General features: G+C 43.6%; 1 protein-coding gene across 1 annotated transcript; it reads right to left on the bottom strand.

Moving 5' to 3' along the window:
* Nucleotides 1–7,751: 7,751 nt before the first annotated feature.
* On the bottom strand, nt 7,752–12,779 carry CTRU02_202927 (uncharacterized protein; the record flags this gene model as incomplete). The annotated part of the gene is made up of 1 exon (XM_036731258.2): nt 7,752–12,779. The coding sequence occupies one exon, from the start codon at nt 12,777–12,779 to the stop codon at nt 7,752–7,754; it is 5,028 nt and encodes a 1,675-aa protein (XP_036577127.2).
* Between the last annotated feature and the right edge of the window lie 2,893 nt (nt 12,780–15,672).

Raw genomic sequence — 15,672 nt, 5'->3', positions numbered from 1 at the left:
TTATTTTTAAGTCTTAAATAGAAGATAAATATCTTAGACTTATTAGTTATATTTAGAATAGTATAAAGGCGTGTTACGACCTGTAAACAAGGATAACAGCCGAACGACCCACTTAGGCGTCAGGCGGCTAGGACAGGACATTTATACTACAGGATCACGGGAACAGCGGGAACTTACTCGGCACGGAAGAACTATAGTATAAGTTACATAACGATAAGATAAGGAAACGATCAGTAGAGCATAAGACGGGATGCTTAGTAATTAGTTAGCATTGCCAACTGATCGCGATCACCTTATACACCTAGGTGATCACCCCTAGGTAGACAAAGAATACTATTCAGGACTTATATATAGTATAACCTAAGCCTAGCTTAAGGTCAGACTTCTATAGCTCTTTAGCAATCAACTTAGTATTCATCCTCAGGATACTCTCAGCTTACCTTCACTACGAATTACTTATTAAGTCTAAGACTAATTACCTTAGCCTCTAAAGACCGATCTACTATCAGTCTACGACCTACAACCTAACCACGACCCTAGTATACTGTTACTATATGTCAATCCCTAGCTTCTGTTAGCAAACCCTACCGTTAGATAGCTAACCGTAATACTTTGATTGCTCTTGTTTAGTAAGTTGACTATTGACGCCTACTAATAGTAAAACGATAAGCATATCTTCTCGAGCCTCTGCTAAATCACCTACCCCGGGAAGCTCCTCTTCCTCTAAGCAGCCTGTCAGAAACCTAGCTAAGGAACTCGAGGGAGCCCCGATGGTAGTAGACTCGGATAACGAAGTAACCCTTAAGAAGGAGACCTATGACAAGCTCCGAGCCTGAGTTAAGAAAGGAGACGACGATATTGCTAAAGTCTAGACTATGTATAACGAAACGGCCGCCGAACTCTAGGGTCTTAAACAGATGATCTAGGAACTCGGTAATAGCCCTTAACGCATCCTAGACCTCGAAAACAAAGTATACCGACTTAGAGAATAGAATAATACCCTCCGGACCGCCGCTAACATCATAACAACCCCTACTAGAGGACGCTAGAAACTTAAGCTTAGCTCTCTAATCACCTACGATAGTACCCCGGGACAACTTAAGCTATACTTAATCTAGATCAAGACCTACTATAATTTCTACTATAGCGACTTTGCTAACTAGACGGAGAAGGTTATCTACGCGGCTACTTATCTTCGTAGACGAGCCCTTAAGTAGTTCGAACCTATCTAGGAAGAATTCCTTAAGTGCGAAACCTTGGACGAATGCTCTATAGAGACGCGCGACATCTATAGCAGCTTTCAAGGATTCGAGGATGCCTTACGATCCCTCTTCTAAGACCCGGACGAAAAGCGCTAAACTAAACGCAAACTAGCATAGCTACGATAGACTAAGTCAGCTAAAGAATATACTGCTACCTTCTAGCAACTTAGCATTTAACTAGACCTTACTAAGGAAACCAAGATCTTTATATTCTACTAAGGACTTAAGGACGATGTTAAGGATGAAATCGTTAAGCTAGACGAACCCGAAGACTTCCTTTAATACGCTAGCATAGCTATCAAGATCGACAACCGACTCTTCGAACGAAGAAAGGAAAAGGGCGAAAAACGACAAGGAGCTAACTCCGGACGTAAGTACTAATAGCAACCTTAACATAAGTTTAACAACTAGCGGAACGATAACAAGCCCCGTAACAACTAGAACAATACCTGCTAGAATACTGCTTATAGACAATATAGCAGACCTATAGACCTTAGCATAATAACTAAGCCTAACGACAAAAAGCTATAAAACCCTAAGTATTATAACTATAATCAGCAAGGATATATCGCTAGAGATTGCAAGCAGCCTAAGAAGCTCCCCTAGAAACTAGTAGCCGAGCGACCCCGACAAGTCAACACAATCGCGAAAGCTTCACACGCATCCCAGTCGTAGACTAGATGCTATAACGACGACTGCCGGATCTATCTCGAAGACAAAGAAATATTAAGACACTATCTAAGAGATAGCAACCCCGGACGATCAGGTTACGACATAACCACCCCGGATACTTACCCTAAGACCCTAGCTATAATACACCGTAGCAATAGCAAGGTTGTAAGAAGACTAGCAGAACAACTTAACGAAATGCTACGGGTCTAACGTTTTAAACCCGTTAACACCTTATATAATCAAGAAACGAAAGAACAAGTCAAGGAAGAATCCGGAGAAGAGCCGGAATACTAACATAACCCCTTGACGGAATAATAACTCCTCGATATAACTACTAACTAGACCTTCGGAGAAGGCGAAAGTTTACCTTACGACTCGGACGAACCTTGCGACGTAGCTCGACAACACGCTTAGGCAGAGATCGCCTATGGTTTTACCCTTAGTATAGACGACTCTAGCTCTGAAGAGGAATCTAACGACTAGGAAGACGAAATCAAGCAACTCCTAAAGTACTAAGAAATCGATATACTCTAAGACGAATAATAGCGCTATTTCTATAGTACCTCGGCAGACTAGCAAGACCGAGACTATACCCCCTAGCTATATACGGAAGATCATCCTGCTTTACGAAGCAACTATCGACAATACCGAACCCTCTTCTAGCCTTAGTATTTCTACGATAAATATAAGGAATATATAGGAGATAAGTATAATTACCGATTCTACCCTAGAAGACCTAACGATAAACCTATTAAGAATGTCTATACTACGTATATTATGATTAGATAGACTATAATAACTTTCGACGGAAGGATCGCTACCTTTCAACCTAGCTTATAGTTCCCTATAAGATGCTAACACGACGACAGTATGAAATAGGACGAATGCTAACGCGACGAATGCTAAGTCTACTACCAAGACAAAGCTCGCGCATAGAGAATCGCAAAAAACAGACCAAGACCCCCTCAGGTTAGAATCCGCGAGAATAGCCTTACTAAGGCAGTATAGGAAGGAAAACGAATTACCTACCTAGGGCGATCAGAACAGTCAAAAAACTAGACTTGCCTACCGACGACGGATTACGACAGGCAATAGGGAAAAGATCTATCTACTAGATATCATAAGGATATAAGAAGAACCTAGAACTTAAAGTTACTATTAATAAGAAAACGATACTCGCGCTAATCGATAGCAAAGCTAAAGCAAATTTCATCGCCCCCCGAGCTATCAATAGACTAGAAGTATAGTAGGGAGGAAAAGAACGACCATACCCTCTATATATAGCAGAAGGAGAAGAATTCAAGTACGAAGGAGGTACTATCTATAATAAGACTATGCCCCTCGAGATAAGCTACCTAGATCGAAAAGAAAGAATCTAATTCGATATCGCCGATATAGGAATATACGACATAGTGCTAGGATTACCCTAGCTACGGATAAACAACCTATAGATAGATTAGAGCAAAGGCTAACTCTATTAGGACTACGACGACTTAGTCCCTGAGCAGCCCTGTCAGAACCAGGCCTTAAACAAGCCGATATAACAAGGAAAGGCAAAACGATATATCTACTACCTTAAAGTAAAAGAAGCTACGTCACGACTATTAATAACGAAGGATCTAGAATAAAAGGATGATCCGCTTCTGTCTATCCTAGAAGAATACAGAGTATACGAGAAACTCTTCGTAGCCGAACTAGAGACCGGACTACCTAAACATACTAGTTTCGACTACGAAATCCCCCTTAAAGAAGGAAAAGAACCACAATTTAACAAAATCTACAGCCTTAATCTAACGGAAATAGAAGCTTTAAACAAATACCTCGAAGAAAACCTTAAGAAAGGGTATATCAGACCCTTAACCTTACTAGCGGGAAGTCTAATCCTGTTTATACTAAAAAAGAACGGGAAGCTACGACTATGCGTCGACTATCGTATACTTAACGAAATAACAATCAAAAACCGCTACCTACTACCGCTTATCGACGAAATAAAGAGACTCTTCTACGGAGCCAACTAGTTTATAGCCTTTAACCTCAAAGGTGCCTACAACCTGATCAGGATGAAGCAAGGAGAAGAATAGAAGACCGCCTTCAGGATACGCAAAGGACATTTTAAATACCTCGTCATGCCCTTCGGTCTTACCAACGCTCCCGCAATATTCTAGAACATAATCAACTTAGTCCTACATAAATACGTCGACATTTATATAGTCGTCTACCTAGACGATATCCTTATATTCTTACTAATACTTGAGAAATACGAAGAAGACGTTTACTACGTCCTACAAGCCCTTTAGAAAGCCAAGCTTCTAGTCGAACCCGAGAAGAGCGAATTCCACACCCAGAAGGTAGAATACCTCGGATTTACTATCACCCCTAGAAAAGTTTAAATATTAGAAAACAAGATCAAAGCTATTAAAGAATAGCCGGTACCTAAGAACCTTAAGGAAGTCTAAGGATTCCTAGGTTTCGTCAACTTCTACCGAAAATTTATTAAAAACTATAGCAAGATTAACGCGGCCCTTACTAACCTTAGCTGCAAAGACACCTCCTTCGTATAGAAGGAACTATAACAAACGGCTTTCTAAAAAATTAAGGACCTTATTAGTAGCAAACTAGTCTTGATGATACTAGACCCTACTAAGCAGTTCGAAGTAGAACCAGACTCCTCGGACTACGCCCTCGGAGCATAACTGTCTTAACGAGACCTAGAAGGACGACTATACCTATACGCCTTCTTCTCTCGCAAACTCTACGGACCCGAACTAAATTACTAAATCCATAACAAAGAACTTATAGCAATTATTAAAGCATTTAAGGAATAGAGACCCGAACTCTTAAGAACGATTTACGAAGTACTTATATATTCAGACTATAAGAATCTCTTATACTTTACGACCTTAAAAGCGTTAAACAAACGACAAATCAGATAGTTAGAATTCCTATTGGAATTCAATTTCCGAATCATCTACCGCAAAGGATCGGATAACGGCAGAGCTAACGCTCTTAGCCGACGACCAGACTATAATATCCTAGTACCTAAAGAAACCTAGATAATTCTTAAAGGAAACAACGACGAAGACCTAGTACTAGCAACCAAACTCTTGATGATAACCGGACGATCTAGTACTAGCCTGCCTAGTAAACTAGATAACGAAGCAATTATAGAGTTTTATGCTCGCCTTGCACATAGTTACTAAGGAATTACGAAAACCTAGAAACGGCTATGATAATAATATAGAGAAAAGGTTACTAGAGAACATATAGCAAAAGCGATTAAGGACTATAAAGTTTGCTTTAAAAGCAAACCTGCTCGATATTAACCTTATAGTATGCTATAACCTTTGCTTATGCTATAAACCGCCTAGCAATCTATATCGCTCGACTTTATCGTCAAGCTACTAAAGTCTTGAAAACCCTTTACGGGAGCATACTATGACAGCGTTCTCGTCATCGTAGATCGACTTACAAAGTATACCTACTTTATCCCGTATAAGGAAGCAAGCAACGCCGAAGAATATATATATATATTTCTTAAATACATTATCGCTAACTACGGGATACCTAAAGAAATTATGTTAGATAGAGACAAGATCTTTACTTCTAAATTTTGGAAATCAATCATGTTATAACTCGGCATCAAATAATCAATGTCTACTATATTCTACCCGCAGACCGACGGATAAACGGAACAAATCAACTAAATCTTCGAAACTTATCTCCGCGCCTATGTTAATTATAACCAAGATAATTAGGTTATATTACTACTAATAGCTTAATTCGCTTATAATAGCGTAATCGGAGAAAGTACTAAGGAATCCCCCTTCTATCTTAACTACGGATTCGAACCTACCGCTTATAGAGAACCCCGAGCAGGACTAGCCGTAGTAAAAGCTATCGCCTTAGTACGATAAATCAAGGATATCTAAGAAAACGCACGCAAAGAACTCGAATTTGTACGACAACGAATAACCTAATTTAGTAATAAACGAAGGATTAAGGGACTAACCTTGAAAGAGGGAGATAGCGCCTATCTTATACGGCGAAACATCAAAACAAAACGACTAAGCGACAAACTCGACTTTAAAAAACTTAGACCTTTTAGAATTTCACGAGTTATTTTACTAGTTAACTATAAGCTCGAACTCCTAGATACTATAAAGTATCACCCGGTATTTTACATCTTACTACTCGAACCAGCCCTATAAGGATTACGAACAAGCGACGTTATCATTATAGAAAATAACAAGCTAGAGTATGAAGTCGAACGTATTATTAACTACCTTAAAAAACCCGAAGGATATTAATACCTTGTTAAATAGAAAGGATATAGACATAAAGATAATACTTAGGAACCTGCGAAGAACCTTACTAACGCAACTAACGAACTTTCCGTCTATTAGTAATAACACCGAGAACGGGAAACTATACTAGCGCTAGTAACGCCTCCTAGTTAAACAAATACTAACAGCTACCGAGGAATTAGATACCTACATAGACACGTCAGACTACTAGCAGAAGCAGACAGACCGCGACAAGGAAAACCGTTTATTCGGTTAGGAATACTAGAATACAACTAGGACCCCCCCGATAAGAAGTTTAGAGTACTAAGATTCTAATCAAGGATTAAATCTAGGTTTATTATACTAAAGCTACCTATCGATTAAACCTCTAATATAGGAGACGCTACCGGCTCCTCCTCTATAACTTCTTAACCTTTTCGGAAAACTATTCTTTTCTACTTACGCAAACGATCTAACTATGCTATAGACTCGTCTAACTCGGCCTGCGCGGCACGCAAAGCAGTAGCTTTCTTTCGCAATACCTCCTCCTTAACTACCTCTACGTCCTCTAAACAAGCCGCTTTATCTAGTAAACGATTAACTATGATAAGTTAGCAGTACGTACGAAACGCAGGGAGCGTAAAAACGTATAAGCATAAATAGCGTCCGCCGCCGTATTACAAGACTACCCTAAGCAAGTATACTCGCTGCAAACCTTACTACCTAGAAGAAGCTTATAACGCTTCCCTGCGGAACGATAGTAAGAACAAGGCATGTCGACGACAAGGCTAAACTTAGCAATACGCAATGCGCGATTACGACGACGAAGAGTAGAGGTAGAACTCGATTTCGATTTTTAAACGCGACCTGACATAGTGTTAGCATCATAAGTAGATCAGGAAGCACGATTGATAGATCCCCAACCTAGGACTAACGACCTACTTATATTAGGTCTTAAGGACAAGACCTTTGGAGAGGGGACCTGATGTTACGACCTGTAAACAAGGATAACAGCCGAACGACCTACTTAGGCGTCAGGCGGCTAGGATAAGACATTTATACTACAGGATCACGGGAACAGCGGGAACTTACTCGGCACGGAAGAACTATAGTATAAGTCACATAACGATAAGATAAGGAAACGATCAGTAGAGCACAGGACGGGACGCTTAGTGATCAGTTAGCATTGCTAACTGTAGGTTTCACAGGGGGTGAAACAGGGGGTGAAACGGAATTCCGTTCGTCAATAACAAATAACAGTAAATTGGTTCTAATCGATGGTTCATGATTGTTGAAAGTGGTGTTGTTGACTAGAAGGTGGGGATATTCCCCCTTGGCCTGTCACGTGGGTCTGGGAGGCTTGGGCCTCTCAGCCTGGCGGGCGTGTGGCTGGAAGTGCCACACGACTCCGTATTCCAACTATCGCAACACTGGAAACTCTCTTTTTATGGTGTTGAAGCGGTTGGAATACGTTGTCCCTATACAGTTCCGTCTCCTCGTCAATTCGGCCTCCTATCCCTACTTTCTCCCGTAGTTACGGTCTTGTTACCCATCCCTCCATACGTATCGTTATCGTGTTGCTATCAACGAATCTCTCGAGGGCTCGATTTGGTTTGCTCTTCGTGAGGGCATCAGCAGGGTTGTCTTCGCCGTTAATCCAACGAATTTCTTGTAGTTCTCGTCTTTCGTACGATTGTCTCAACGCCATGATATCGATCATGAGTCGCTTTTCTTTGGTAGTGCCCAGCTTCACGAGACACTCGTACAGCGAATAGGAATCGGTACAGACAACTGTCTGAATCGTTGGTAGGTTGAGGTGGTCAGTGATTGTCGCCAGGGTTGTGGCGAGGGCGTAGGCCATATCGACGCCAGCGACCATCCCGTAGATCTCTGACGCTAATACGCTGCGGGTGACTCGTTTACTCTTCGTAGAGCTGTAATGAACGAGGTTACCGTGAATCGTGAATTCTCCGTTGTTGCTGTCAGAGGAAGTGTCGTTGGCTAGGATGATCAGAAACCCTAATTGGGAGGAGAGGTCGTGGTTATTAGCGAACGACCCGTCAACGAAAACGAATAGCTTGGCTGTTGTAAGGTCGAGTGGGATAAACGTTATTCCTCGGTTAGGCGATTCTATTTGCCATCGAATCCGTTGATTCAGTGCTTTTATCGCTTCTGGCGAGGGGTCTTGGTGTTGGGCAGCAGTGGATAAATCGAAACAGGCCTCGGGTTGGCAAATTGACGCGATGTACGCCCCTCTGGCGCGTTGTTCGACATATTGCTGTTTTGGGTTGGGTTTAGTAGTCTCAATACATCGTAACTTCTTGGCTTGTCCCTTTTGCCTCAAATTGATCGAATTGTCGGTTGACAGCGCGATTATCCCTCCGTTGAATTGGAGGGGTTCGTCAATTGTGAGGATATTCTTCGCTTTTGCCGTAAAAGCCGCTTTTTCTAACTGTTCGTCTTCTAATTGTGAGAACGCCTTGTCTGACAAACCGAGGGTATCGTCGGTTTGCATGCCGATACAGCCAAAGTGTGGATTTTCGGTAGATGAGATCAATAGGCATGGATCGTACGAAGAAGTAACCATCTGGAGATTCTCTCTGTGATGCTTGTGATACGTTGCCCACCAGTGGGTTCCAGCTTCTGCGATTCCGTACAGAGGCTTCACAACCTCCATAATGGTCCCATTTGGGTACTGGTCTTGAATTTGCTTCGGTGGGTAGGCGAGAATAGTGCGATTGAGCCTTGTGGAGGATTGAACGTAGGCTTGTGTGATATCTCGAAGCCATAGTTGTTTCCCTTCTCGTAGGAGTGACGGGGTAATTGACAGAATTAGCCGTTGACTCGCCCGTTGAATCGTTGGCGATTGGGTCAATATAGCCTTCTTGCTATCGTCGGCGTAACCCTGTATTACAAGTCTCGATTTCTCGTAGGGTTCGGTTGTTTTACCCTTGACTTCGTTGACGATACAAGATCGGAAGATTCGTACGTTCTGGTGCCTTCTCTTATTGAACTGGGTGAATTTGAACACTCCTCTAGCGATGAGGCTGTTGATCTCTTGTTTAGTTGACTGTTCGAACGGTTCGCCTGGTGTAGTAATAACACCTTCTCGTCGTAGTTTGATTGCTAATTCTTCGTCTGCTTGCTCCTTAATCGATAGGAATATTTGTTGATAATCCGGGTCATCGTTGAATTCCTCTGTGAAGTGGGCGATTGGCAGTGGTCTCTTCCGGGGTCTGCCCGGGCGTCTTCTCGGTGGCTCCGGTGCCTCTTGCGGTTCGTCCGGTTCACTGCCTCCGCCGGCGACGATAATTTCGTCGCGTACTACTTCCTGCTGCGGTATCTTAGCTTCGGGTTCTTCTTCTTCTGGCGCGGCGATGGAATTAGGTGGTTGATCGGGATCTTCGTAGTATGGTTTGACTACGGTAGACCGGAAGGTCTTCGGACCACGTGGCGTATCGACAGTACAGGTTTCGCCGTTTATGGCTGCTAAAGTAAACGGTCCGGTCCAGCCCTTCTTTTCGCGCCATACTCGTACTTGCGACCGTAGCGGTAAATTAACAATTGGCCCTGTATCAGGGCCATTGCGGGTGGCGATAGCTTCTGCCACCTGTCGCCTTGCGTGAAGTTCGCGTACTTCGCTCGTCGCCTTCTTAATCGCTTTCGCCCGCCTTGTGACTTCGGGAGATGGCGGCGAATCGTCGGTAATTCGTGGGTACGAGCCGAATACCAAGAGTGTTGGCACTATTCCGTTCGGGCCAGCAGTATCGTTGACTGCTTTGACTGCTGTTTGAAGTGCTGATTCTGGCGTAATTGTTGGGTCTTCTGCTCTGATGATTTCGTACGCCCTCCTTAGAGGTGTATGGTATCGTTCAACTTTCCCAATACTGTTGTGGGCTTCTATGGGAATTTCCTTGATTTCAATTGCCATTCCTCTCGCCGCGTTTCGGAATTCTGTTGAGCGGAAGTTTGTTCCAGCGTCGGTAACTAGCCAGTCTGGGGGTCCCTGATACACATCTATCCAGCAGAGGCGTAGGGCTTCCCAAGTGGCTTTCGCAGAAATGTCCTCAAGGAACCGGGCGGCGTTGAACGCCGTGGCGGTATCGACGACGTGGAGGACCGGTCTGTTACCCTCAAGGTACATCACGTCGGCGATAACCTCGTAGTTGAATTCGTAATCGTCTCGTAACGTGAATTTGAACCGTGATGGCGCTGGTGCGTGCATTTGGCATCGATGGCAGACTTTCGATAGTTGCTCAATTGCCGTAATTTCAACTGGGTGGCCGGCCCTCTGGAGCACCTTGTGTAATCGTTGAACAGATGGGTGTCCGAAGCGACGGTGAACCCGTCGCAATTCAGCGTCTGTGAGGTGGTTCCAGGCGAGTGGTTTCTCCTTATCGAGTAATAACCATGGGTGGCCCCATTTGCGAATAATAGGTACGACCTTATTTCCTTGGATGAGGGTATTCGTAACGTTGTTAAAGTAGACCTTCAATCGGTCCATATCTCCTAGGCACATAAGGAAGGGAGTGTTAGTCTCAATAACGTGAAATTTGACGCTTCCAAACGGCGTTGGCACTTTGGTAGTCCCTATAGACTCCAGTGGTATCCCATCGCCGAATTTCACTGTAACGCCGCCAGCCGCCTCAGTGTTTAACGTAATTCCTTCGTAAATTTGTTGTAGGGCCACGAATTGTGGGTGGCCAGCGGTTGAGAATCCTGCTGCGCCCGAGTCGGGCATGATCCCTTGGAAGTTCTGGGCAGAGTAGCGTCCCTCGAGTGTGAATTGCGAAGGTAGCTCTTTCGGTTCTGGTTGGTTGCGGAAGAGGTCTTCTTTCGTAATAGCATGGCGGGTTGACTGGTCTGCTAGGATCGTGGCGATCCTGTTGCCGTCAATTGCTGTTGTAGTGAAATAGGCGGTGACCTGGAATTGACTGTCGCTGCCGGTCTCTTCCTCTTCGTCACTTTCACTGGTTTGTTCGGTTACGTGGTAGTATTGCTGGGGGTCTTCGGCGGTAGGTTGTAGGTCTAACCCGTCGAAACCCTCGTATTGGACGAGAAATTGGCCATATGCTGGAAGTGACGTATCCTGGGCATATTGGGTGGTTTTGAACTTCTCGTACGCTTTTCGTCTCTCTTCTGTGGTGTGTTTGGTTGACCAGCAGTTAGGTTTTCCACACACGTAGCACTTCTTAGGCGTTGGCGGTAATAGGGGTCTGTCACGGCTTCTTCCTCGTGATGATCGACTTCGTGATGAACGACTGTATCGTGAATAACGCCCTCGACCGTTGAAAGTTCTGTCGGTCCAGTACTGCTCTGGTGGGTTGGCTACTGTGTTGAATTGTTGTTGGTTGAGACGGGTAGCTGTCTCGATCGACGAGATTAATTGGCTGCGAAGTCCCTCGTACGTCTCAGCCGGTACAAATAACGCCATTGCACACTCTGGAATATCTCTACAAGCGTGTAGAAGTTGGGTATGGAGGGATCGGTCGTTGTGATCCTGTTGTGGCAAACCGGGCTGAATCTTGCTTAATTTGTCACATAGTATGTCAAAACACTCCGATTTGGTCTTTCCAGGGTTATCGCGAATGATTTGGGGAAGAGTAGTTGTATTCCACTGCGTAACGTACGCTTGTTGCCTTTCCCTAGTCTCGAAGTGTGATTTCAATTGGTTGATCATGGTCTCGAAGTTGGGCTGTGGGTTGATCACTTTAATCGAGGCGTAGAAGTAGGTTTTGGCTATTCCTTTCAGTATTAGGGGAAGTGCCCTGTTGTATTGGGAGGTGTGAATTCCCAGCATTCTACAGTGATCCACGAATACTGGCATCTTCTTTTCGAGTACATCGTACATATCGCCGCTGTATTTCATATCGTCGGGGTACAGTTTCGCGAATTCTGTTAATTGCTTTCCGATACGGTCTGTTGACTCGTATGGTTGGAAGTCTGTTAACGGAGAGACCGTGGGATGTGGCGGTCGGTACGGTAGTTGCCACTGTTGTTGTTCTTGTGGAGGAGGTGGCTGTAGGGTTGGTTCGACTCTTCCTCCTGTGCTGTTGGCTACTGTTGCCGGTCTCGTGATCTCTTCGTGGAATTCGGGGTCTTTTATCAGAGCCTTCAGGTTGCGATATCTCTTGACGCCTTGTTCGAGTTCTTGGGGTGACCAGTAGTGGAATTCTTCCTTTTTGAGGGCTAATGCCACGTTTTTCGAGATTTTCTTGCCATCCATTTCGACGTAGACGCCGTTACCGATTAAATAGTCTCTGAAGAATCGTAGGATTGGGGGAGGTACGTTCTGGAAGTCTTCTTCTGACCAGTCGGCGAAATCGGGAGAAACTTCGTTCCATAGCTCGAGGCCCGTGAGATTCCTCTTCTCATAGGTCTCAAGTAGGAAACCCATATAGGAACCCAGTTGCTGTGGGCTAGCGTTTGTAAGGTCGATTGCCCAGTTGCCCCATACTGCTGGATCGATCATACTTTCGATTCTCTGTGGGATGGGGACTGTTGATTGGCTTTTGGCAGTGACGCCGCTCGCGGGCGATCCTTCTCGTGAATTTCGCTCCATTCTGACAGTATAAAAGGATTACTTCTGTTCAGAATCTTGAATTCTAATCCTCAACAGCGTCAGCTGCGATTGGTGCAAGATGCAGGCCTGGAAGTGGGAGTCAAAAGACGATTCGGGATATTACGATTCTAAGGGGAAAGAATCGTGAAATCGGGGATTTTCGTCGGTTCGTCGTTTGTTTCCGTCGGCGCCGTTCTCGCTGATGTTCTCGAGGGGTGTGAGGGTATACACAGGTCTCGAATTGGTAGGGAGAGAGTTCTACCGTAGATTCTCTCGTGAATCTCTCTTTCTCGCTTCGGGCTTCGCTCCTCACTGTTGGGAAGTTTAGAATCTAGCGGACAGTTGGCCTTATGACGCCCACAACCACGTGCGTTTCTCCTAAGCCGCAGCCTCGGAGGCGTATACGTATAGCTGTATAGGCGGATTACCGCCGGTAGTCTCCGCTCGCCTTTCGGCGTGTTCTTCTTCTGGTAGGGAGGTCTCTTGTGGCAGGCGCCTCGCGGTTGGCACCTCGTCTGGGGATTTATTGAGAAACTAGCGGGCGCCTCGTGATTGGCACCGCGCGTGGGGGATAGTTGTAGTTGGGGAAGTTGTTGTCCCTTGTGGGATTCGTGAATCTTCGCCCTTGTGGCGTGAAGAGGTTGGAAGACCGTCGATTCGGTAGGTCTCTTCTTCTGGTGATTGAAAACGCGTGATGGAACGCTCTTGCCAGCGATAATTGGCTGCGATTAACCTTATCCCGCCCAGGGTGAGCGTAGCAGTCCCTAGGTTACTCGAATAATCGGATTGCTGGTAGATTCGAGGAAAAGAAGCTTTCTTCTGCTGGTTTCCGTAGATCCCAGTTACTCTCGCTTCTTCTCTCGTTAGCACGAAATCCCTACTTTTACCTGGGCTTGGGTATCCAGTTCAAGAAGTCGTCTCTTCTGGTGTTGACCTTGCTGATCTGCGGTTTGTCCGTAGCAGAGTGGTAATTGTGAAGTTAACCAAATTAATGGCAACTGTGAGGTTTACCACTGGTCAGTGTAGGTTTCACAGGGGGTGAAACAGGGGGTGAAACGGAATTCCGTTCGTCAATAACAAATAACAGTAAATTGGTTCTAATCGATGGTTCATGATTGTTGAAAGTGGTGTTGTTGACTAGAAGGTGGGGATATTCCCCCTTGGCCTGTCACGTGGGTCTGGGAGGCTTGGGCCTCTCAGCCTGGCGGGCGTGTGGCTGGAAGTGCCACACGACTCCGTATTCCAACTATCGCAACACTAACTAATCGCGATTACCTTATACACCTAGGTGATTACCCCTAGGTAGACAAAGAATACTGTTCAGGACTTATATATAGTATAACCTAAGCCTAGCTCAAGGTCAGACTTCCATAGCTCTTCAGCAATCAACTTAGTATTCATCCTCAGGATACTCTCAGCTTACCTTCACTACGAATTACTTGTTAAGTCTAAGACTAATCACCTTAGCCTCTGAAGACCGATCTACTATCAGTCTACGACCTACGACCTAACCACGACCCTAGTGTACTGTTACTATGTGTCAATCCCCAGCTTCTGTTAGCAGACCCTACCGTTGGATAGCTGACCGTAACAAGGCGTTAGAATTTAGCTAAGTAATAAATTACTAACTTAGTTTACTTAAGGTTATTAAGTTCCTTCTCTACTTTACTATGTTTATCTAGATCTTAGAATAAGGATTTAAGTATATACTTAAATCCTTTAAAGCTATTAAAAATATTATAAGTCTCTATATTATAATCTTCTAAGGTTTTATTCTATTAGTAATTATTTAGAAATAGCTTAAACTATTAAAATATTTTTCTATTTAAGAAAGTTAAAATATATAAGACTTTTTTAGACTTATTCTTAAAGTTAAAGTAATAAAAGTTATAATAGTTTTTAAGTTAAATTAAGAATCTTTTAAGTTTGCTAAGAGTATCGTTATACTTACTTAAGGTATTAAAACGAAGTTTTTCTTATCTATCTATAAAGGTTTAAATAATATTAGTAATACCTTATAAGGTATAGTTTTAGTTTAGGAGTTCCTAGTTATATCTTTTAAGGTTCTAAATAATAGCTTAAAATTACTTAAAGATTATAGTATTTAAATTAAATATTTCCTAAAGTCTTTTAACGTTACGGTTATTCTTATAAACCTAACGCTAAAGCTTTTTATTACTATTATCTTCTTCTTCTTTAGATTCTTCTTCTACGTCTTTTATCTCTTCCTCCCCGAGTTCCTAGGCAAGGTTTTTAGCTAATGCCTTCCCCTTAGAAAAGTTAGGAGAAGTAGTAAAAGTCTTAGTAATGCTAAATAAAGATATCTTATCGAAGGTATTATTTATTAGTCTTATAAGGTTAACTTACTAAATAAAAGTAATTAAAGTATTACGGCTAGCTAGTAATAATAAGGTTTCTATTAATAGAAGTTAAGGCTATATTTACTAATAATAAGTCTTACGTTATATATTAATAAGTCGTACTAATAGATCGAAGGTTAAGGTAAAGTAATTAGTTTTATACTAGATAACAAGGTAGAGTAATATTATAAACTATAAGCTAAGTGTGGTGACCGACGTCAGGCACGGGCGGCATCAACTAGGAACAAAACGGCTTGTATTCTCTAAGTGAGCGAGCGGAGCGAAGGACGCTTAAGAATACGGTCGCTGGAGCGAGGTCACGTGACCTCGCGGCCGAGACGCGGCAGAGTGGGTCCGGAGGCCCGGAGCCAGCACGACACACCCCCCCAGACGGCGCGTAGTCGTCTGGAAAACCGCGCCTCGAGGCCATATCGCTACTATCGCCTAGATACAAGATTATGAGGCTATTCAGAGCCTCTTGTGAATATATATATAACAAAAGAGAGGTGTTGTTGTATTCGCCTCGGTCTTTG

The sequence above is a fragment of the Colletotrichum truncatum genome, assembly GCF_014235925.2.
Source record: "Colletotrichum truncatum strain CMES1059 chromosome Unknown Contig_0001, whole genome shotgun sequence".
NCBI lineage: Eukaryota > Fungi > Ascomycota > Sordariomycetes > Glomerellales > Glomerellaceae > Colletotrichum > Colletotrichum truncatum.
This window is presented reverse-complemented; position numbering and strand designations above follow the sequence as displayed.